Below are 25744 nucleotides of genomic sequence, written 5' to 3'. Positions count from 1 at the left end.
CAGAATATGGTACCATCTAGCCTTAGTTTCGGAGAAGGCAGTGGCACCCCACTCCAGTACTCTTGCCTGGAAAATCCCATGGACGGAGGAGCCTGGTAGGCTGCAGTCCATGAGGTCGCTAAGAGTCAGACATGACTGAGCGACTTCACTTTGACTTTTCACTTTCATGCATTGGAGAAGGAAATGGCAACCCACTCCAGTGTTCTTGCCTGGAGAATCCCAGGGACAGGGGAGCCTGGTGGGCTTCTGTCTATGGGGTCGCACAGAGTCGGACACGACAGAAGCGACTTAGCAGCAGCAGCCTTAGTTTTGTCTTCCTTGAAACACAGAAAATTGTAATATTTCTTTTGCCATTTGGCTTACGTTATTAAAATAAGATGATTTGAGGACTATAGCTTATTAAACCATAGACACTGCTGAGGATGCAGTAAAGAAGATGAGAATTGCACTTGAACTTTTGATCTATGAATGAAATACTATTTCTTGAAATAAAGTATGATTATCTAGAATGCTTATTTCACTTGGTCTTTTTTTCTAAATGCATTTAACCTGTGAAATAATTAAAGTTTTACTTAAATTTAAAACCTGCCAAATTAAGCTTAATTTGTTTGAACTAATTTGTGGCATTAAACTAAATCCTATAGTACTTTACTATAAAATAGCAAAATTTATTGCATTCTAATAGTATCTCTCTATAGGCTGGCAAAATTTACTTCTGAGCATAATGTTTGAAGAATTTATTTATCTGGATTTTAAGTATTTTCTTTGTAATATTAATTATGCAATTTCTTGTTATTTTGTTAATTTCTTAATTTTTGAAGAACAAACTTAGGAGCTTATCTTGCTGCATATTTTAATGAAATATAATTGCTTGCTACTTAACTCAAGATTGTGAATTATCTAAAACAATATTTTAGAGGGATTTTGCGTAAGCCAATCATGCAGTGTTATATGGCATTGATAATTGGTTCAGCAAACTCTTACTTTTTTTCATGTTGAAGCTAAGTTAATGCAATGCTTTGGTTCAAGATATTAATGCTTTATTATACTTTTGTTTCTTTAAAGCTTTGAAAATAAACAGCCCCTGAAATATTTGGTCTTACATGACTTATCAAAAATAATTTATGCTTTTAATCAATTTATAACCTGTTAAAACTTTTTTGGAAAACAGCTTTATCAGGAAAATAAAGTATTTTAAGCAATGTATTTCACCATATGTGGAAGTTAGAGAAGGTGAGGATTATAGTTTACTGTGTATAGATGATAGCCCTTAATAATATTGTTAATTTTCTTACTCAACAATTTCTGACATTCACTATGGGCTGTCAGTCACTATAAATTTGTTTTATTTTGAGGTGGTCACTGCTGAAGTGGTAACTTGGAATGCATACTTTTTGCTTTAGGCCAGCTTCTGCAAGTGGTCAGAGCAGCCAATGGTGCCCAGTATATCTTTCAGCCTCAGCAGTCAGTGGTTCTGCAGCAACAGGTTATACCACAAATGCAGCCTGGTGGAGTACAAGCTCCTGTTATACAGCAGGTAAAAATCTTTTAAGTTCTGACCACCATGGGGTTCTTTTGTCTTCTCCGTGCTTCCCTTTCCTTTTTCCACAGCTGTATCTACACATATTCTTAGACTCTTCTCCAATACTACACAACCTGTCATTCTGAATTTCTCCTGTACACCTCATAGCTTAACTTAGATTCAGTATGTTTGACTGAATTGTTATCACTACTAATGGTTTCTCCTCTCCCCCCACCCCCACCTTCCTTTTTATATGTGGCACCACTCTCCATCCAGCCTCCTAAGCTAGTTACTCAGCATTCATTCAACACACATTTACTGGGTGGCTACGTATCAGGGTCTTTGCAAGAGACTAAAGACTTAGGAGCTTAGGAGTGAACAAAGCAGGAACACGTCTAGTTTCATTTTGCTTTTGTATTATCTGGAAAGGGGTACATGGACTCCTCCCTTTTGCTTATCTCTAATATCTAAGGTACCATGAAGTTCTACCAGTTCTTAATAGTTCTTTTTTTCAGACTTCAGTTTAAACATGTTTTCAATCCTTTAATATATTTGAAGCAAGTTTTGTTTTCCCATACTCCGTTTTCATTTTCTTAGTTCATGTTTTCATAATTTCTAACTTAAAATACTGTGTTATCCTCTTGATTTCCCTGCCTCCAGTCTTATGCCCTCTTAAGTTGACTGCCACTCTATTTATAGTCATTGTTCTAAACATATGTAAATCTTTTTTGCTTATTGGAAAACATGTAAATTTCTCAGCATGGGTTGTAAGATCTTTTTTTGTGATCTTGATTTTTTTTTAATCTTTCCTGTTTATTTTTTGCCATGCTTCCAGTTTTTACCTGCTTCAGCTGTTATTTATATCAACGTTGACAGATAACTTGAATCTGCTTGTGTGCCAAGTGTTAAACACTTTTGTGAGGACAAAGATGAAAGAGAAATAGTTATTTTCTTGAGGATCTTGTGTACTGTGAAAAAGAGGTAGAGACAAAAACACATGTTTATATGATAGTATGATGAGGGAGGTTAGGTCAGAGGAGTCGCATTCATCAAACCTGTTCACAGCTTTCCCAGTTTTGCTCTGCTGGTTCTTCTGGGTTTCTCTTGATGCCAGTCTGTATAGAATGCCACCTTTGGCCTTCCTTCTAGCAGTTCTCCCCACTGTCCCCCCGGCAAACAGAGAAAGCCTGGCTAATCTCCCAAAACACAAATACTAGAACCTCTAGTATTACCTACTAGAGAAACTTCCTTGACCAGGTCTTGTCCCCCATAGCTGAGTTTAGTACTCGTTCCTGTCCTCTCATATGCTATATCATATGTCTCTTACACCTTCTGTCTTTTTGAGTTGTTATTGTTTTGTCTATTGCACTTTATCTGTAAACTTGTAAAGAGAAATACTATCTTGTTATTTTTGCTTTCCTTGAACCTAGAGACAAGACATTGCCATTTAGTACTTTTAATTTATAACTGGGTATTCTCTGCTTTTTACTTAGTAACTATAATTATAAATATGTCCATTATAACAGATGTAATTAATGTTTATTAATATGTTCTTTTTGAGCTGCGATTTACTTCAGAACCCTAGAATGCAGAAGCTGGAAGGAACTTTAGAAGTCATCTGACTTGGTGGTTCGCAACTTCGGTTATATGATTAGAATTATCTGGGAAGCCTTAAATAAAATGAATAGATATTATCTCATATCAGTTAAATCAGAATATTAGAAGTAGTGACTTAGGTATCAATATTTTTAAATTACAGGTTGTTATAATTTGTAGCAGGGTTGAGAACCATTGACCTTAAACAATGAAGCGATGTTAAATGACTTGCCTCTGCTACATCTTTATCTGTGATCTTAGAACTGGAACCCAAGGCTTCAGTTTCCAGATCAGTGTTCTTCATAGAGTGAAAGTGTAGCATAGTATTAAGAGCAGAACCAGAAAGCCTAGGTTCATGTTTTGTCTCCTAGTGACTAGATTGCAAGCTTTGCAAGTTATTAAACCTCCATACCTCAAGCAAATTAATAACATATAACTCTTGGCCTGGAATCTGAAATATACATAATAGCAATTACTTGATAAATGTAGCAGTTGTAATTTTTTAAAATCTGTTTTTCTTTAGAAATTTGAATGGTAAAATGAAAATTGAGTGGATCTGTGCACTCAATAAACATTCCTCTTGTGCTTTGGTAGTTTTTACCTGTATATGAGATACGGCCATTTGAGGGTGATTCTTTCCCACTGGGGCCTGTTTCTGTGTATCAAATGATGAATCTGAGCAATTTGATCCTCTGAGTAGTTCCTAATGTGTAGTTTTTCTTTTGTCTTAGGTCTTGGCCCCTCTTCCTGGAGGGATTTCACCACAAACAGGTGTCATCATCCAGCCCCAGCAAATCTTATTTACAGGAAACAAGACTCAAGTCATACCTACAACAGTGGCAGCACCTACACCAGCACAAGCGCAGATAACTGCCACTGGCCAGCAGCAGCCACAGGCCCAGCCTGCTCAACAGCAGGCTCCGCTGGTGTTGCAAGTTGATGGAACTGGGGATACATCATCTGAAGAAGATGAAGATGAAGAAGAAGACTATGATGATGATGAGGAGGAAGACAAAGAGAAAGATGGAGCTGAAGATGGGCAAGTAGAAGAGGTAAGTTTAAGGAAAAGACTCGAAATGAGGACCTGCTCAGTTGTTCTTCCTTCACTTGGTGCCAAATTGATGAATTCTGTTTTTAGAGGCTGTTAGGGTACTATACAATGTAAGATTTTAAATACTAAGATTTTAAATAATTTAAAAATTACTATACAGTGTAAGATTTTAAATAATGTTAAACTATTAATAAGTTTTTTAGATTGTTCTGGATGTATTTATAAAATATTTCTGTAGCTGGTAACAAAAAGCAGACGTATACCAAATTAGGTTTTACTTAGAAATGTGATGACAGTGCAAGTAATTCTAATTCTTTGACTTAATACATTCATCATGATGTGGCTTAAGGGTAAGACATTGGTAGAACCAGGTAAATGTGGTTCATCTTTTCCTTCAGTAATCTAAAACAGCATTTGGGAAGAGAAGACACTTCAGAGTTAAAATGTTCCATATTCCATACCAGTTCCTTAGATAACCTCATCTGCTCTTATTGTCTGTCGGCAGTTTCACAAACCATTTTTTCTTATTCATCTTTTGTTGTGTATTTCTAGAAGTACATAAATATATCTTTGTTTTCCTCAGTGCTCCAGCTTAGGTACTTATAGTCAAGATGGTGTTGGTCTTATCCACAGTTTTCACTGTTATTGCCTCTTGCAACAGCCTAAGATGTGATCTTCTGGTTTATCTTCTTTCTTCTTTTAAATTAAGTAATGTTTTTTAAAGAGTACTATTTTATTAAATATTGAATAGATAAAACAAATAAAAAGTGTTTTATGGTGTAAACAACCCAGTGTCTGCATCTAATTAAAAAAAAAAAATCCCCTTACCAAACATAAAGTCCCCTGAGTGCCCCTCCCTAATCCCCATCTTCTTCCTTCTACCATCAGAGTATCCTTGCTCATGAATTGTGTGTTCATCACTACCTTGCCTTTATATTTTACCATAAGTATTTATATTCCTAAGGAGCATATTGTTTAGTTTTTCATGCCTGTTTAGAAGTGGAATAATTGTGTATTCTTCTGCAAGTTGATTTTTTTCCCAAGATGGTATTCTTGAGGTTCATCTAAGTTGTTGCATACACCTAAAAGTATTTTCACTGTTAAATGTTAAAAGTTTATCCATTTTTGTGATACATTGGGCATTAGGGTTGTTTCCACTTGTTAACTGTACAGTTATAAAATATTCTGGAATATGTCTTCTAGGGACACATTCAAGTGCTATACCTAAAGATTGAATTGCTGAATCATAAGGCATGCATATCTTCAAGTTACAATAAAATGGCACAATGTTGTACTAATTACACTTCTGGCATTCAGTATATAATGATGCATGCATTGTCTTCACCAATACTTGACATTGTCAGGCTTCTTAATTTTTTTTGCCAGTTTGGTAGGCAGAAAATTTTTCATTTTGATTTAATTTTTATTTCCTTGATTAATGATGAGCAGCAAAAGGCTTCTGCTACACCACTTTTTTTTTTTTTCAATTTTCTTTTTTGTTATAAACACCATAGCAAATTTTAAAAAGCTCTTTGAAAAGAGAAACATATAGTTCTTGATTTCCTGAGTGTACTTAATGCCTACCTACTCCTTCCCTGTACACAGTGGGATGATCAAAAGAAACAGGATTTTCAGGTGAGGGTGCCGGCGGCCATGGTCATCTGTATTTACTGGGTAGCCTCTTGACTCTTTCATGTATTCTTTGTAGGCAATCAAATCAAATGTGAAAAAATAGCAGTTTTTCTTGCCTAGTTGGCTAAGTTCTATAATATTGGTTAGAAACGGTGATAGTGGTGATAATTGCACATACTAAGTGCAAATTGTACACCTTAGAATGGTTAAAAATGATGAAATTTACCTCAGTAAATTTTTTTACATTTATGTTGGTGATAACTATTTTGAATTACAGAATATATACATATACATGTGTGTAAGTAGGTACAGGCTTAGAGACTTAAAATCTGTTTTTTTCTTTAAATTGGAGTATAGTTGCTTTACAATGTTGTGTTAGTTTCTCCTATACAACAAAGTGAATCAGCTATATATATACACATATCACCTCTGTTTTTGGATTTCCTTCCCATTTAGGTTATCACAGATCATTGAGTCCTGTGCTATATAGTAGGTTGTCATTAGTTATCTGTATTATACATAAGAGTGTATATATGCCAATCCCAATCTGTCCCACCCCTGCCTTCCCCTTTGGATCCATACACTTATTCTCTGTGTCTCTGTTTCTGCTTTGCAGGTAAGTTCATCTGTACCATTTTTCTAGATTTCATAGTTTATATACAGTATTTGTTTTGATTATTTTTCTTTCCATTTTTATTTTGCCCTAGCTTCTCTTTCTTCATTAATTAGAAATTAGAGTTGTATGTTTTATTGTCTGTCACAACTGAGGTCAAGGTTAACTTGATTGGTCATTTTATGTTCTAGCTAGATCTTGGCATTTGATTCTCTTCATTAGTGAGATCAAGATCCCCCCCTTTAAAATGTGGTTGCCTTAGTTATGCTTTAAGCCTCCACCAGTAGACATACTAATTTGTATTCCTAGTCTTTAATGTCAAGACTAGCTAGGCTGCCGACCTTTTTTATATCCTTGTTTTCCTTTTCCAGCTTCACCAGTGTTTTCTTTTTTTTACACAGCTGCTTCTGGTGGTACACATACCATTATCTCATTAAATCTTCATATTTTCCTAGGTCCACTTCTAGACAAATAGTTACTGGAAAGAGTTATCTTCTTGTGCTATTCTGAAAAAATGAAGTAAAGTAACATCTTTTGAGTCATATAAATTATATAGCTTAACTATTTTAATTACTATATTTAATTTCTTGCTGGAATTTCAGTGACACTGGCAGAATCTTAACATAGCTAATTAACAATATGTTCATGGTGTATGTGGATCTGTCTGGCCCTTGGTTCTCAAAGAACTTCAAGGTCACTGTGTTTCTTTTCAGTGAATATTAGAAGGACCTTTTTTTAGTAATACATGAAATATAAATAAATGAACTCTCTTTTTTAATTTTTAGGAACCCCTCAATAGTGAAGATGATGTGAGTGATGAGGAAGGACAGGAACTCTTTGATACAGAAAATGTTGTTGTGTGCCAGTATGATAAGGTAAGGATTTAATCAGTTCTTTACTGTCTGAGCCACCAGGGAAGCCAGTCATCAGGTTACTAACATTTTTGCTATTGTAATTTCTTTCTTAAACCATCCTGTCTGCCGTGTTCAAGCATTTGGTTAGCTGATTGGTGCCTCTTAGAAACTTGAGTATAAACTGTGTGAATGAAAACAGTGTTATACTTTAGTAGATTATTTTAATGGAGTGAGAAATTAATTTGTATAACTATAGTTGAAAAATAAGTTATGCATGAAATCATAAAAAGTATGTTGTTTTCCATTTAGATTGTGTCTCCCAACTTATTAACAAAGTAAAGCCAGTTTATATTGTCTTTTAATATGAATATTAAGTAAGTGGGATAACCCTATTTTCCCTCTGACCTCAACGGCCTCAAAACTTAAAAGGCTTTAATTGAACCTTTCTGTAGCCTTTTGAATGAGGGTAATAAACAAGACTGGTAACTAACAAAAGATACGTTTTTACTGAAAGTTATTTTAAATTATTTAACTTTGCTGTATGCAGTCCATGGGGTCGCAGAGCCATACACAATGTGGGGACTGAACAACAACAAAATTTTGGTAGCAATAGAAAAATTTTAAACTAGGTTCTATGAAAATTAGCTATTGACTCCTTAATTTCTTAATTCTTAAAAAGGATGTTACTTCTCAAGTATTTTTGTTATAGATTTGGCATTGTCGAGATTTTTTTGTTTATTGAAACATTTAATCAGAATTGTTTTCTGGCTATAGCCATTAAATTTATAATCCACAAATTATGCTTCATTTTTATAGTTTAATTTCAACAGAGATCTTTTCCGAGTGTTGAAAACTATGATAGATATAGTTGGGTTTTATTTATAAGCACTTCTCATTCACTAAACGTCTATTTATTAAGTGCCTAATTGTGTCAAGTACTAGAAGTGAAAGTGAAAGTTGCTCAGTCGTGTCTGACTCTTTGTGACCCCATGGACTGTCCATGAAATTCTCCAGGCCAAAATACTGGAGTGGGTAGCCTTTCCTTTTTCCAGGGGATCTTGCCAACCCAGGGATCAATCTATACTCATGCAAAATTTGTGCTCTTTATGCCCTCTTTTACAAATGATGAAAGTCTTAAATTTGTGTTGCTTTTATAAAATGAATATTATAAATAGCCATGTTTATTGCAAACATCTGTAGGAAAAATGTTTAAAAAATGAATCTTATCATTTCCTAATGTAAAGGTAAAATTAAGCCAGTTAAGTACCAGTGAAATTATAGAATTAGGTTAGTGAGGTCACTGATTCAGAGTAGCAGGGCATCCACTTTTGTACCTTATGACTACTAAGTTAAGCACTCAATACCTTACACCAAGCACATGATAATACAAGTAATTTCTTGTTATATGCATTTGGAGGAAAAGTATTGAAGTTGAAACAACAGGGGATACCAGTAAATCTTTATTGTCAGGAAGACTCAAGGGACCCTGTTGGCAACCAGATTATCCAGAATGCAGTATCATGATAGCAGGATGTCAGATACATAAGAAATGACCTTTACCTTAGCTTGACTGAGGAATATGCTTCTAAGTATTTTCATATTATAAGAGACTAGTATTCTCCTTTGTACACTTAATATTTTTAATGTTAAAATTGGTTTCTTTTGCTCATGGAGGCAATATTTTAATGTTTTAAAGTAAGAAATTTAAAAGTAACTTTTAAGTAGTTTGTTGTATGGTAAACAGTTTTAAAGTTTACAGAGATCTAATTTTTATTATCAAATGAGTTTTGGAGATTGGAGGGTTTTAGCCAACAGTGTAAGAATGGTGGTGTTCTGAAATGGGCTTGGGTGTAGTTTGAGGCAACTTGAACTTTAGGAGTTTATTTTTGAAGCCTAAATTTCAACAGTGAGTCAATTTTAGCAGCAGTCATACAAAGAATTGATTGTGTTGCCAGTCAGATGAGAGCTTTAAATCTAATAATGAGGCAGAGTTCTCACATAGTGTGGATAGGTAAGGACTGATGGCATCAGGTATTGAGGCATCGGCCTTGTTTGTAGATAGTGTTACTTAATATTTTTGTCATGAGGAAAGTTCAGAGGCCTTTTTCCTTGCACTCAGTCCTGTATACTCCTTTATACAGGACTTAATGTAAGGCCAGTAAATGAATTGTCTTTCAAGTTATATTTTGTGATTTAGTCAAGTAAAAATATTTACTACTTACTACTCAATATGACTTCAGTACTTAGTATATGGAATATTACTTGATGCACATGATACTTTCTATATTTGCTTTTTGCAAGTTGTCTTGCAGCAAACTGCAGTTTCTTTACTTGTCTGTGGAATTCTTTTTTCCTGGCTACTCATTGCTTGTTTATTTAATTCCATATCTTTCAGCTTATAGTTACTTGTTCCGTACTAGAAATAAATTTATATATCCATTTTTAGGATAATTAATACTTTCTCTATAGGAAGTCAAAGAGAAAAGGAGACAGAGATCTTTTTATTCAAAAAATACTTAATAGTGTCTGTGATGTTCCAGGGCACTCACTGTTCTAGGAGCTTGAGATAAGCCAGTGAACAAAACAAAACAGTCCCTGCCATTTGGAAGCTTACTCTAGTTGAGGGAGAAAAGGCTAAAACATAACAAAAAGATAAAACAAATTACAGTTACCTTAATACAACACTGGGGCTAATTGCATGTAACTTAGAGGCAGCCTTCTGTATCTGTGGTTCGTCTGTATATGTATAGTCATCCAACCACAGTCCACTTAATTCTGTGGTATTTATTATTGAAAAATACCTGTGTATAAGTTGATTTGTGCATTTCCAAACCCATATTGTTAAAGGTTCAACTGTAATTAATATGCTATGTTAGAAGTTGATAATTAGTGTGGGTAATTATAGAGTGGGAAAGGAAACAGGATCAAAGGCTTGATGAAAGTTAGCCATGTCGTTATTTGATGGCATACCTGCCTTCTTTGTGTGAGAAGCAGCAAGGAGGCCAGTGTAGCTGGGCTTGGGGGAGCAGTATAGCAGGAGATTAAATCAGGTAAGTGAGGGCAGGCGGTGTGGTGTAGGACTTTGTGAGGACATGGGCTCTCACTCTGAGTGAGAAGCTCTTGGAAGGTTTCAAATATACAAAAGTAGTATCACTTACATTTTAATCTTAAAAAAAAAAATTGCTTTGTTGGGAACAGAATATAGAAGAAACAAAGGTTGAAATGTAGAAGAAACAAAGGTTGAAATGAGATGAATAGAGGGAAATCATAGTAATCCACATGAGTGAAAATGGTGATTAAGGCTAGGATGATAGCATTGGAAGTGATGAGAAGCATCTGGATCTTGGATGTTTTGAAGGAAGAGTCAACAGGCTTTCCTGACTCTTGTGTATGTGGAAGAAGATAAAAAAGGGAATCAAGAATGACTCCAGGATTTTTTTTTTTTTAAATGAGGAATTAGTCAAAAGAATGAAGATACCATCAACTGAGATGGGAAAAGCTGCAGATGGAGCAGATTTAGGAGGGGAGAGTGGCTGGTTTGGGACATGTTAGTTTTATATCTGTTAGATGTTCAAATCATCCATCCTAAGGTGTTAAGTGTAATAATCTAAATAGTGTAATTAGACCAGAGTTATAAGACCACTTGGACTTCTCTGGTGGCTCAGTGGTAAAGAATCCACCTGCCAGTACAAGAGACACAAGAGACATGAGTTTGATTCCTGGGTCAGGAAGATCCCCTGGAAAAGGAAATGGCAACCCACTCCAGTACTCTTGCCTGGAAAATCCCATAGACAAAGGAACCTGACAGGCTTCAGTCTAGGGGAAGTCACAAAAGAGTCAGCTACGACTTAGTGACTAAACAACAACAAAATAAGACCACTTAATGTAAGAGGCCCTCTTCTGAATACTGTTTCACTTTATTATACTCTATTTTGCTTTAATAAATGAGAAAAGATAGATATATGGTAAATTTATATATAGCTTAAGTTAGTGATCTTAAGGAAGGGCATGAGAGTGGTTTTCAAATATATGAAGTATTCACTGTTTTTTAGATTAACTTTCCAAAAGGCAGGACTAGGATCAATAAGAAGTTTGGGGTAAGCAGCTTTTAGTAAGGGGTAAAGTATGAAAGACTTGCAAGGGGGCTGTCCCAGGAAGGGATAACTGAATTTGCAATTCTTCACCTTCCACTTTTAATCACACTCAAGCAGACACTAAACAGTGATTTGCCAAGAATACTCATGGAGACTGTTTGCATGGGGATGTTAGACCATGGAGTTTTAGCAGTGGGATAAGAAAATGCCTGTACATAGTGAGAATTTCTGCATTATTATGGAAAACAGCCTGATAAATAGAAAGCGTCTTGGACTGGGGCAAAGGAATCATCTTTTGTCACTTAATTGTGATATGTCATTGATCATCTCATTGAACTTCTCCAGGCTGTAATTTTCTCCTTTTAAAATGAAAGCCTGAAATGGGAGTGATGCTTATGATTGAAGGTAAGGGAGAGAGTGAAGACCTGGAAATCAGTTAAAAAGTATTTTAATATGTCGTATGACAAGAGGCTATTGATGCAGTAACTAGAAACTTATTGGTGGCCTTTTAGAAAACAGTTGCCAGGTGTCCTGAAGACAAGTAAAGTAGAATTATAGATAAAATAATAATTAGAGAAATACTAATATTAGTATGAATTCTTATACTGGGGGGCCACAGTATTTAAAAAGTCAGCAATATGTAAGTTGTTAGTGTATGTGAAGAAGAAGAGAGTAGTTGTAAGCATGATACCAATAATGAGGAAAAAATGTCCTGGTGGTCAGTAGATAGGGAGAATGAAGAAAAGCCTATGGTTAATTAAATCGTATAGACTTAAAAGGAGTTACAGAGAAAAGGCAAAACATAAAAAGTGTTCCAGAAGCATCAGGGAGAACAAAGGGTATTCCTGTTTTAAATATTTGCCTCTAAAGAATTGTATAGGAAATGACACGTATATGCAGACCTGGTAGAGATTAAAATAATTTGCAGAGAAACATTATTAACTACTTTAATGAACCCAAATACTAAGAGCTATAAAATAAATATTAATTATAGACTTTTGAAAAATTCACCTAGCTAATTGGTTTTTTTGAGAGAGAGATTGTATCAAATTATTAAAATGCAATTTGACCACAGTTGTATGAAAATAGAAATCAGATGGAGATTAAACAATATGCTACTGAACTTGAAAATACTTTGAGACAAATGAAAATGGAAATACACCATACTAAACATGTAGAATACAGCAAAAGCAGCTCTAGGAAGGAAGTACATAGAAATGCCTACATCAAGAAACAAGGAAAAATCTCAAACAATCTAACTTTACACCTAAAGGAACAGGAAGAAGCCCAAAGTTAATGGAAGGCTGGAAATAACAAAGATCAGAGGGACTAAATGGAGACTAAAAAGATAATAGAAAAAAAGATCAATGAAACTAAGAGCTGATTATTTGTAGAGATAAACAAATTTGACAAACCTTAGTGAGACTCAAAAAGAGAAAAGAGAGGATTCAAATCAAATGAAAGAGTTAACAACTGATAATAGAAATACAAAGGATCATATGAGACTACTGTGAATAATTATACTTTAACAAATTGGACCATATAGAAGTAGATAAATTCCTAGAAACATAAAACCTTCTAAGACTGAATCATGAAGAAATTAAAAATCTGAACATACTGATTACTAGTAAGGAGATTGAATCAATAATGAAAAACTTCCCAATAAACAAAAGTCTAGGACCAGATGGTTTCACTGGTAAATTCTACCAAACATTTAAGAAAAATTAATACCAATCCTTCTCAAATGGTTCGAAAAAACAGAAGAAGACAAAACATTTTTAAACTCATTTTACAAGACCAACGTTAGTTACCTTGATACCAAAACTAGACCAGGGTGCCATAAGAAAAGAAAATTATAAGCTGGTATCATCCTGATGAGTATAGATGCAGAAGTGCTCAACAAAATATTAGAAAACTAAATTCAGCAATTTATTTAAAAAGATCATATACCATGATCAAGTGGTATTTATTCCAGGGATTCAAGGAAGGCTCACCATCTTCAAATCAGTGTGATATACCATGTTGACAACATGAAGGACAAAAATCATGGGATGGTCTCAGTAGGTGCTGAAAAAGCATTTGACAAAATGTAACATAAAAAGTCTCAACAAAATTGTTGTGGAGGTAATGTACCTCAACTGAATAAAGGTCATATATGACAGACCCACAGGTAACATACTCTGAAAAGCACAGAGCTTTTCTTTTAAGATTAGAAAAGAGACAGGCATGTTCACTCTCACCATTTTTATTCAGCACTGGATGGAAAGTCCTAGTCAGAGCAGTTAGGCAAGAAAAGGAAATAAAACACAAATGAAGAAAGGAAGGAGTAAGACTCATTATTCGCAGGTAACTTGATACTACAAAAAAAATGCTAAAGACTTCACCAACAAACTGTCAGAACTATAAATGAGTTCAGTACAGTTGCAGGATACAGAAATCTGTTGGGTTTCTATGCACTAATAATGAACTATCAGAAAGAGAAAATAAGAAAACAATCCCATTAACAACTGCAGCATAAAGAAAATCTAAACAAAAAACCCTGAATTTATAGATACAGAGAACAGATGGCCAGAGACAGGGTTTGGAGGTTAGGTGAAATGAGCGAAGGTGGTCAAAGACAGAAACTTCAAGTTATAAGTATTCACGGATACAATGCACAGCATGATGACTACAGTTGATGACACTGTGTATTTGAAAGTTAACAAAGAGCTTAAATGTTCTCATCACAGGAAAAAAATTTGTAACTATGCATGGTGATGGATGTTAACAGGCTTAACTGTGGAGATCATTTTGCAGTATACACAGAGATCTAGTCATTACTTTGTACATCTGAAACTGCTATGTTACTTGTCAATTATATCTCAAAAAAGAAAACAGTTTGCAATTGCAATAATATACATGTTTGGTGTGTGAATGGGTTTTGTTGTTGTTTGTTTCCTCTTTTTATTTTATTTCATGCATTTTTTACTTATTTATTTAGATACACAGAAGTAAAAACAAATGGAAATTTCATCTCAAGGATGGCATTATGAATCTTAATGGAAGAGATTATATATTTTCCAAAGCCATTGGAGATGCAGAATGGTGAAAAGAGTTGGTTCATTTTCTTTTATAAATAAAACAAAAGAAACTTAAAAAAAAAATTTAAAGTGGACAGTTTGAAACTTGGGACATATACCAACCAAAACTTAACTTCTGCATGTCAGAAAAGTGCAGTAGAAGCAGAGCTACTGGAACAAAGAGACCTTGACAACACAGACACTACTTCTAACTGGCAAGCCATGGAACTGTAGCACCTGGGGTTGTTGGGGTGGGGAGGGTGGGGATTTGTGTAAGAAAACCAGAGTTGTCGATTTTAAATACAGGTACCTGCCACTGGTGATTAGCATGTAAAGCTTTGTTTATATTCCTTCCTCCAACTTGAGTTCAGCCAGAAGATACTTGTTGGAATGAACTGAAGAAACTTCCCTTTTGATAGATTGAACTGAAACTGCTTATTGTACGTGGTTATATTTGGTAAAAATTGCGTGTTGAGCTTTTTACAAAAGGGTAAGAATTATGGTGTTGAATTTTAATTCACTTGTATAAGGAAACAGTTTAGAACTCTTATAGGTCTTAAATATTTTTACTTGCTGTTCTCCCTCAGTAATATATACCTCTTCCTTCCCTGCTTGATGAAACATCTATTTACAAGTTAAAGGAAGTGTATAATCAGTAATTACATTTTGGAGACAAAATTTACCTAGGCGTGGATGTTTATTTTAATTAGGTTTTCAGACTCATTATAAAGACTTGGGTCTTGTCTGAGTTGAGCAGAATTAAAATGACAACTTCAGTTTCCTAACAGAATTGTATTTGTTTCTTTTAGTCCCACACCTTAAAAAGAAACCCCAAGTGGCTCCTCAGGAATGCAGTTTTGTTGCACACAGGTACCATCTAGCTGGAATTATATACATATGAATAGATAATTTTCCTGTTGGGCTGAAGTGTATGCTTATATATATGTTTAGTCTTTAAGCTAAACAAACATTTAGATAACATTCTGTGCATTGATTGATGCATTGGGCAGGTGGTGAGGACCTGGATTTTTATCAAACAGTTTAGTAATTTTAAAAGTTTCTTGTGTTTACTAGTAAAGAATTTTAAAACTCTTATTCTAATTGAACACATTTTTTAAAATGCAACTTTGTAATTTGAGGAAGAAATTTTTGGGGTTAGAGGAGGGTGGGCCACTAAGTACATACTTACCTCTCTTGCACTGGCCCTTCCAGGCCGCTGATAATACAGACATGGGCTCCAGTTTGCACATCGGGAAGACAGCATAGAAATTTGACTTGTATATTAAAAACAGTAGAAATGTAATATGTATATGAAGAATGCATAGCTTTGTATTCTGTAAGGGGCTCTAAAGAACGATGTGGCAGTGCTCTATGTTCAGTGTGAACGAGTTGCTTGGGAGAATTGCAGGAACACGTGTCCTCACCTTTGTTCTTAACACCTAATTCTTTTCATGGTTTATTTTGACAAAATTCACATGTGTTTAACTTGTATATTGATTTTTTTTTAAGTCTTCCACTTTTGTCTTCCTTTTATTTGCCTTTGTGTTTCCAGAAGTAACAGAGAAACACTTTAAAGTACGTTGCAGAGAAAAACTGTGAGCTGTTTTATATTGTTTTTTTTTGTTTTTTTTGTTTTTTTTAGCACAAATCTTTAAACTTCTTGAAAAGGCTAATTTTTTTTTTTTTCTTTTGCCTACTTCCCTCCCAAAATACCACCTTGGTCCCTTTAACTTATGTTCTGAACTTTGATATAAATGGTGGTTTCTAGCATGCTAGTAGTTAGATTTATTTCGATGCCATATCTGGTGATACGGTTTTAATTTTTACTATATTAGTTTTTTGGAGGTTTATTTGTTTACCCCACTATGCTCAAAGCACACGCAGGTTTTTTGCTTTGTTTTTTTTGAGCCTGGGAGGAGAGAGGAAGGGAGTAAAATCACAGAAGTCCTGTTGTTCGTTTGTCCTTCAGTATAGTTGCTAGTAGGTTTATATTTACCTGGTGAAGAAGTCAGTGACCTGAACTACCTATAAAAGTTTAGCATTGCTGCAGTGTTGATTGAAACCCTTTGGCTATCTAGTAGTTCTTACGCTACTGAACCTTGGATTACTATATGATACTCAGCTTATATTTTGGACTCTATGTAGACAAAAACATTGTATTCATAATAGAATTGTATACTAGCCTGTTTTTATAACATTGAAATATGAACAACCACTGCTTTCAGTGTGACTTAGTAGGGTTGTTTTGAAGCAGGAAATAACCATTTATATTTGCACCTGTGTATATTGCATATCAATTATAACATACTTGGTAAGCGCTTTTCTTTTACCTGTGAAAATTCTGAAAACTGGTCCAAACAACACTGCATACCAAATTGTGCTCTTATATATCACTGCATTGTGTTCCTTTACAGTCAAATAGCATGTTTTAGTTTTATTATAGTGGCTTGCTGTAAGAATGCCACTTGCTTATCTTTTATTGTACTTGAATTGTTAATCATGCTTTTAACATTTTATTTAACATCATTTCATTAGGTTCCATTAAAAATGTCATTCCTTTGAAAATGCAAGGATTCCCACTTTCAAAATTTTGAAGTAAAGATAACGTTTATTCAAAGAAGGAAAATAGTTCAGACTTGGTATTATGAAATAAGTGAAGGTTTCAGAAAAGGATTTGTTTAGATTTGCACAGATGATGATGGCACCTTTTATTAAAAAACAATCAACAGTGCTAAGGAAAATTTACACAAAAGTACTAGGTTTAAGTGTGAAAATGTGTGCCTTTCAGTGTATGTACTCTTTTTTTTTTTTTTTTGGTGGTCATTTGGATAATCAGACCATTTGAATGGCTGAGAGCACATTTAAATTCTGTGGAGTGCCACATTTGGCTAAAACAACTCTAATGTGCAATTAGTTTCTGGACTAAAATGTCTGTTATATGAGGGGGATCTTTATATTGGGCTTTTATATTTTTTTAAATGTTCACATTTCTTTCTATTAAATGCCATCATAGCACCACATTTATATTGTTGCCTCTTAAAATCAAAGCCACCTTGATGATGTTCTTTTTGGCATGCATCAAGATTTGAGCAGTGTGTATAGCGATTAAAATGTGTTCTTGAAGAGCATAGTCTAATAGACTCTGGTTTAGACTGCAAGAACATAAAAATAAAAGTATAATAGCTTTTGTATAAAGATTTTCTTTTGCTATATGAAAATCAAGGATTTGGTTTGCTTTTTTTCTGGCTTTTATGGAGGAATGAAAAGTGTTATCTCCTTCTAAGAGTAATTTTTGATTATCTTATAGCAATAATGTCACCATTCTTTTCAGAAATAAATAAACCTTGTATAAGAAATCAGACATAATTTTCTTGGGAGCTCCCTTTATATCTTAGCTTTTTCTTCCTCTTAAGAAAATTCCTGTATTTTCAGATTATTTCATCTTGAACTTTTTGAGCTTTTGTGCAATGTAATATTTTATTGATCCACCTTTGTACATTTTCATTTTATCTCATACATCTATCTATCTCCCACCTATCCGTCTGAATCGGCTGTTTCAGGTTTTTAATTCATTGGTTAAAAAATAGTTGCTTTATATATTTCCTCATGGGTTTATGTTAAATAGTTTTGCATTTTAATCTATTATGCTATGGAAATTATTCTGAAGTTTGTATTCCCTTTTTAAGTCTGCCTTAGTCTATTTTTTGTCATTTTTTATGGTTTAAGGAAGAACACACAGAACTTGAAATTTTTATTTTGAGGAACAAGAAAAATTGTTTTTTTCTTTTAGGAGAAGAACTACACTGAGTTATTAACTACTATTTCAAGTTAAGTTTCCTTAAATCATCCGGTATGCTTCAGGGCTACAATTTGGGGGGAGGAGCTAATTCTTTTTGCTGTTCTGAGCTACTATTGTCAACTGCTGTTGTACATACTGTTATGTGTAAGGGCGTAAATATATTTATTATGTTTGTAAAATTCATTCTGTACAATTGCAGATCAAGGTTGCTCTTCTGTGATATACGGGATATTATGTTTTAAAGACCATCTTGGAATACAATTAGAGAACTTAGTATTTTGATGTACTAAGACCTATTTTAAGTTTAATATTTTACCTTTGCAAAAACTTTAATTAAAGATGTTATTTAAAAAAAGTAATGCTGCTTGCTTTGCTTACTAGTTTATAAAATTGTTATATAGATAACTGAATAAAACTATAGAGTTGAGAAAGGAAAATGCTTCACATTGTTAATAAGTTCCATTATCAAAAAGAGGTATCATTAAATTCTATACCTTTAATTGGGGTGGGATGTCAGTCTGAATATTAAACTGTTATAAATTCTTAGTACTTTTTAAAAGGAATAGTTGTAATTTCTAGGCACACAGGAATTTAAATTGGGCTAAAGCCACACCAACAAAGTGTAACTAAAAATTGATATAAATAACATATTGTATTAAGTGAGTATTTCTACTCCAAAGAATAGATTACTTAGGATAAAATTATTTGAGAACAACCTTGTTTTTTAATTTCACTGTTTAGCTATATATTTTTATTTTACTTTAGAGTTTGTAAATAGTTGCATAAAAGAATCAGATCATTAAGGCCTGTACTACATATTGAATATATTTTGTGTTATTTTAGAAAGTATTAAATAATTAGCAAGTATTTTTATTTATAGTTATTTCAAATGAATCATTAAGAAGCTTGCTTTTTTGTAATTTTTTTTATCCTGTTACTATTTTATCTAGGAAACTTGCAAAGTTTAACCATTAAAACAATCATAATAAAGATGCTTTCTTTGTTGCAGCAAATCTTGTATTTTTGCAGTTTAATTCAGGCTCCTACATTGATGACCTTAACCTTTTTGGCCTCAGTTTCTCCATACATAAAATTACAGCAGTATGGTTTTGAGAATTAAGTGAGATAATATACATAAAGATCCTAAAGTGGTGCATTTTGTACCATAGTAGGCGCTCAGATATCCCAGTTATTAACTTCATAATATCCGTGGAGCTGAAAAATACTTTTAAATGGTCAAGAATAGCAAAAGAGAATATGGTCTGAATTGAGAGGCAGTAAAAGATTTGGATACACCAAAACAAATTAAGCCTGGGAGGTTTGAGTTAATGGAGCCGTGCGTCTGTCTGTAGCAGAAAGGGCCTAAGAGGAGAAAAGTGAATGATGGGGTATGGAGAAGAAGAATGAAACACACTGGGAAGTCTGTAAGCTTTGCTTTCCCTTCTTGAATTATATGTCTAAAATAGATTGGATTTTTCCCAAAGCTAAAACTGTAGTAATGTTATAACATTTTAAAAATTATGTAATTTTCCTAAATAGCACTGGGTTCTGCTCATTTCATTTGTGGAGAAAATAATGAAACACTGTTAATGAAAGACATTGAAAGAATGATTACATCACTCTGACATGAACCTCTCTCCCAGTGCTTGTTGGCAATCCTGTTTATGGAGGCAAATAGCCTTTGTGTCATTGCTCCTACTTCCAGCCAAAGAGGAAGATGCTGTGTAAGTAACTGGTTACTTCTGTTTCTGTCTGAAATGTAAGTTTTCTGAGGCTGAAAGGGAATCAAGCACAGAGCATGTATTAACATACTCATTCAACTCTGTGATCTTCCATAGGCATGGAATTGTGATCAGTGTTATTGGATAAGCCACAGATGAATAAGGTAGTTGCTGTCTTTAAAAGCAGTGAAGTTGGATTGTCTGGGTTCTAATCCTAGTGTGGATTGGATTGACAGCAGTGACTTTGGGCATATTACCAAACTAGACTACCTCATAGGTTTGTTGTGACATAATGACAGATGACACGATACATACATTGCATTTATTACAGTCCTTGACACGTGTATGTACCCTTGACACCTGTATGTACCCATATGTCTTTGTAAGGCATGATGGTCACAGAAAAGATCTTAAACTGGCCAGGTTACTTATGTGAGTTCTCCTTATCTTCCTATTTAATAGAAAGAGGTCTACCATCTATAATGAGACTTAAGCAGATTAAAGTGAGAGATATGGTGTACTGGGACAACCCAGAGGGATGGTATGGGGAGGGAGGAGGGAGGAGGATTCAGGATGGGGAACACATGTATACCTGTGGCGGATTCATTTTGATATTTGGCAAAACCAATACAATGTTGTAAAGTTTAAAAATAAAATTTAAAAAAAAAAGGAATTTTAAATTAAAAAATAAAAAAAGAAGTGAGAGATCTGAGAACTTAATATTAGCAATTATTGAGAGCATTGAACTTGTTAGTGGAAATAGTTCTAGAAACTTATAGTTGTGCTCCTCACATTGGAAATGAATTTTGTGTCCTTGAACCAAGAATGGCCTGGATCTTAGCTTTGAACTTCAGCTTTCTGAAGGTTGTTGTGTTGATACGATACCAGTTACCTCCTGAGCACTTCTTGAAATAGCCTACTTTCTCAAACACAACATGACAGAAACAGAATTCATTCCGATTTCTATTTCCCCACTCCCAAATACACAATGTGAATTAGTGACTACTGTTTTCCCAATCACTTTTTTAAAGCAATAAAAACAATTGGAATAACTAAATCTGCAAAAACAGGTCCTTAAAAATAGCACATGTGCCTGCCTATATACTAGTTTTCTCTTGTTAGCCAAAATTATAAATTATCCCTCAGGGAAGTGCAAGTTACCAAATAATCAAGTTTTCACTCTCTTTACAGTGAACCAACAAATTATCAATTGGAAAATGGGTCACCAGAAATGGCCTTGATCATTGTAGCTTTAAAGACTTACACAGGTAACCTTGCTGTCAACTGTTTTAAATCAGTCCGATCATTACTAGGTGTCTTTTGGGACTCCTGAAAAGTGTCTCTAGCCCTCTTCCTTTTCCTCAGCACATATTGGATTTGATGGCTATTCTTGTTTTTTGTTGTTGTTGTTTTTTTCCCCAGCCATCACTGGGATTTGAAGCTCAATATCATCTAACCTAGTCTTACAAATACTAGGAAATAGCTCTACTGCCTACTAAGTTTTGCTCAAAACAAAATCTACAAGTTGTTCCTTATTCCCTTCCTTTTTCTCTTTTCACAGGTACCAACTGTAAGTCACCCCTAAACCCAACCGGCATCAACCGGTCTGACAAAAGTTACACTTTACCTTCCTACAAAGGGAAGGGGCAAGCTTTCCTTAATCGGATCTCACCTGTGTCTGTCAGAGTCCCTGGTCTGCCTCTCAGGATGTGGGCTCCTTCCTGTTCTTTTCTTGCTGACCCTGACTTGCAGATTTGTCTCACTAAAGCCCATTTCTTACCCCACATTCATGCACAGGTGCAACTCCACAGGGGGACTCACCTGGTCACATGAGCATACAAGTACAGTTCCTAAGTGAGGCATTTGCAGCTGATTTTTCTCTAGTCCTGCAACACTCTCCCTTCAGATCTTTAGATTCTAATTATCAAGAACATTCCTGTTGCTTCTACCATGCTTTGTTTTAACAGTGACATCTCTTGATTGGTCCTCCTTCCTCATTCCAGATTTGTTCTAACTTACTCTTATTAAGACAGCTGATATTTTTAATATATAATGGACTCTAAGAATGAGTAAGATACTCCAGGGAAAATGCATATGTGTAGCAAGTCAGTTCATCAAAGAAGAAAAGCACATATCATTTAATTGACTCTCTTAATAATTGAAGGAGTACAAAATAAGACAATATTAACAACAAATAATAACAAAATATTAAGTCATTTTTCTACTTACCCAGTGATCAGAAAACAATACTCTGTCATAGTCAGGGTGTGCATAAATGGACCTTACAGTGGATTGCTTGTGGGAGTGCAAAATGGTACTACTTTCTGGTGGACAGAGGGAAGAAACACAAGTGCTTCAAGTCAGGGCGGGGACGGTACCTACTCGTCCCCCTTAACAAAAGCTATCTAAGAAGAGTGTAGTGACCGTGGGGGAGGACAGGCCCCTGGGGGTGGGCTAAGAAGACCCATGTTTGGAATATTAACTTTGTGGTGCCTGTTAGACATCCAGCTTGACATACCAAGAAAGCAAGATAAGGAGACGGAGCCTGGAGCTCAGCAGGGATGCCTGAGCTGAGTAATACCTTTGGGATTTATTAGCATGTGAAGAGCATTTAAAGCCACAGAGATAATCCACCCAAGCAAGAGTGTAAAAAGAGAGGGTCAAGGACCAACCCTGAAGGCACAACCAAGCTAAGTATTGAGAGAAGAATTAGCTAACAGGAATGGCTTCATAATTTATAGAACCCAGTACAAAATGAGAAACGGAGGCCCATTGTTCAAAACATATTAAAAATTTAAAGGTAGTGACTGTGGGACCCTTTGTGAGTGCACTTGTCACATACCCTTGAAGCTGGCCCTGGGAGTCAGTCAGGGAGAATGAGGAAGCAAGGCTAGTGAAGAAGGAAGAAAGGGGAGAGAGTGGTATCTTACAACTCAAAGAGCACAGTATTTTAATAAAGGTCGGGTCCTGGTCAGCTTGATGCTTTCAAATTGTGCTGGAGAAGACGCTTGAGGGTCCCTTGGACTGCAAAGACATCAAACCAGCCAATCCTAAAGGAAATCAGCCCTGAATATTCATTGGAAGGACTGGTGCTGAAGCTGAAGCTCCAATATTTTGGCCACCTGATGCGAAGAACTGACTCATTGGAAAAGACCCTGATGCTGGAAGAGATTGAAGGTAAAAGAAGAGGGCAGCAGAGGATGAGATGGTTCGATGGCATCACTGACTCAATGGACATGAATCTGCGCTAGCTTCAGTAGATAGTGAACTAAGGACCTGGCATACTGTTGTCCATAGGGTCACAAAGAGTCAGACACAGCTTGGCGAACACTGCTTTTTGTTGTTCAACAACAAAGCTTAAGCCATTCTTCCCTGGCTATGGTCATTGATTCTGGGGTTCACAGTTCTTACTTGAAATGCTCAGACTCTCCCTTCAGAGTTGAATGAGGAGGTATTAGTTCAACAGCCATCCTGTGACCTTGAGAAGAACTAAGCTTAAGGTAAAGATGATATGGGGAGGCAGAGCAAAAGACATAAAGAAACAATGTCTTTCATGACCTTATAACTAACTAAGCCTTTTAGTTGATAATTTATTCTGTTTACACCAACCATAAATACTGATTTTATATTTTCTGTTTACATTCTTTTCCTTTAATCTTCCTCACCTCTCTGCCTTTTAGCTGTATACAGTTTTCTGCATTTTACCTTGCTCACTTGCTAGCTTGCTTTAGGCCTGGGTTGTCAGACTGAGACTTGGGCTTCTTGGTGGCTCAGATGGTAAATAAAACGTCTGCAGTGCGGGAGAACAGGGTTTGATCCTTGGGTCGGGAAGATCCCCTGGAGAAGGAAATGGCAACCCACTCCAGTATTCTTACCTGGGGAATCCCATGGACAGAGGAGCCTGGAGGGCTACAGTCCACGGGGTCACAGAGTCGGATATCATGGAGCGACTAACACTTCACTTGTGAGATGGTTTCCCTGCAGACAGAGGAGCCTGTAAGCGTAGCTCCCAGACAGTGGACAGTACTAGAGGCTGAGACAGCTCTGACTTTGGAACCAGATCTGGGGGTGGGGGCTAGCTATACCACTCTCTCTCAGACTCAGATCCCTCATCTATAAAATCTATAGTAAAACCATTGTTATAATGGTTACCTTACACCCTTTTTGTAAAATGTAGTGTAATGTAAAGTGTAGAGTACACATTAGGTCTAATTTTTTTTTCTTTTTAGCCGTGCACTGTGGCTTTCAGAATCTTAGTTCTTTGACTAGGGATCACACCCCGGCCCTGGAGGTGAAAGCACCAAGTCCTAATAATCACTGGACTGCTAGGGAATTCCCTGAAAAATATTTCATTATATTAGCAAAAGGGCCTTAAGTTTCTTTTGGTTTGATCTTAATACTCTACAGTTGAGGCCTTTAAAAACCCAAAAACGAATGCAAACTAACCAACATTGTGCAACTAGTGTAAGGTGTAGCCAGAAAGCCTCCTGATGCCTAGGTGGAATCCTTGAGGCAGGCGGTGGTGGTCCGTGGCAAAGTTTCATTGAATTTAAACAGTATGCTGTGATGTTTTTTAATGCACAGTTGCAGCACAAGAATAGCAATTCTCTTCTTGCACCCGGTCTACTGTACATATTTGTCCTAACTTTTTTTTTTTTTTGCAATACATCTCTGATCCCGTGTAACAGCCTGTCAGCTTGTGTTGGTTTTAAGAACAGGTTCAAAGTGATTGGTGAAAATACACCATTCAATTTGGAGTCAAGTGGTTACCCTCCTAGCCCACTGTATTTTCTCTGGGTTTATCAGTGAGAAGGTGCTGAAAGCCTTGCTGCCTTTTCAAATAAAAGTCAATTGTATTCTACAACAAGGCAGACTGCGGGGTAGTAAGGGGATACCTGGAGACCACCACAGTGTCTCTGTGGGCTTAATCATGTACCTTTGTGTATGAAATTCTCCTGAGTGTAATTAGAGAAATAGAGTAGAGCTGGCTGTTTTGTTGTCAAGCTTGATTTAAAGGCATAATTTCCATTCCTTGATACTCATTCCTTTATTAAGAGGTCTAAAATATGAAAAAAACTCAATATGAAAATTTTACACATTCCAAGTTTCCCGTAGGATAAAGGAAACGAGGGGTTATCTGGGTCATTTTGTTTTCTTAGGCGTAGACTTTGGAGGCCATGTTGACTCATAAAATAGTCACAGTCTAAAAGTAGAGAGTTATATTATTTCCCATGGGAATTTTTAGGTCCTCAAGACTGGGAGACAACAACTCCAGTGACCCTGAGATAACTGCTGCAAGGACCTGAGGGGAGGAGTCAGGTGCTAAAGAAATCTTACAACAAAGGGCAGGTGGTCTAAACATCAAAAGATCATTGTTCATTAAAACCAGCTATCTTAAGGAATGTAATGCTTTTCTATGTTTGGGAAGATGCGAGAGTCTGCCCTCATTGAAATCATGCCTTTCATATGTATCTCACCTACCTGGGGCCAGTGTCCTGCTTTGTTTCATGTCCTGAGTTCCTCAGTGCTCACCATAGGCACTGGCATTTGCCTTACGGCTGCCAGATGGCACATATTGTCTCTTTCCTGGTATTGTGCCCTCCAGACTCAGAAATTTCCTTTGGAGGGTTGGAATCACTGATGTCTGTGACATCCATACTACTGATATGGCAGGAAATATTCCATTTCTCAGCCATCATATTGATCAGAATGTGGGCATTTATTAAAAGCCTCAATAATATTCTATGCGGTTCCTTAGGAGCTGAAGATGAACACTGGACTATACATTCCATTGGGGTTGTTC

General features: G+C 35.6%; 1 protein-coding gene across 3 annotated transcripts in view; it reads left to right on the top strand.

Moving 5' to 3' along the window:
* Positions 1-18579, top strand: part of GTF2A1 (general transcription factor IIA subunit 1) — a 38206-nt gene extending 19627 nt beyond the window's left edge. For all 3 annotated transcript variants that reach the window (XM_005212232.5, XM_059890689.1, NM_001191217.4), the window contains 4 exons: positions 1404-1537; positions 3850-4170; positions 7200-7289; positions 14343-18579. In XM_005212232.5, the coding sequence (XP_005212289.1) occupies positions 1404-1537; positions 3850-4170; positions 7200-7289; positions 14343-14450 (653 nt within the window). In that variant the 3' untranslated portion in view covers positions 14451-18579. The remainder of the gene's footprint in view (positions 1-1403; positions 1538-3849; positions 4171-7199; positions 7290-14342) is intronic.
* Positions 18580-25744: the final 7165 nt, after the last annotated feature.

This window comes from Bos taurus, chromosome 10 (assembly GCF_002263795.3).
Source record: "Bos taurus isolate L1 Dominette 01449 registration number 42190680 breed Hereford chromosome 10, ARS-UCD2.0, whole genome shotgun sequence".
NCBI lineage: Eukaryota > Metazoa > Chordata > Mammalia > Artiodactyla > Bovidae > Bos > Bos taurus.
The sequence above is the reverse complement of the archived record's forward strand: the minus strand, read 5'-3'. Positions and strand labels throughout refer to the sequence as shown.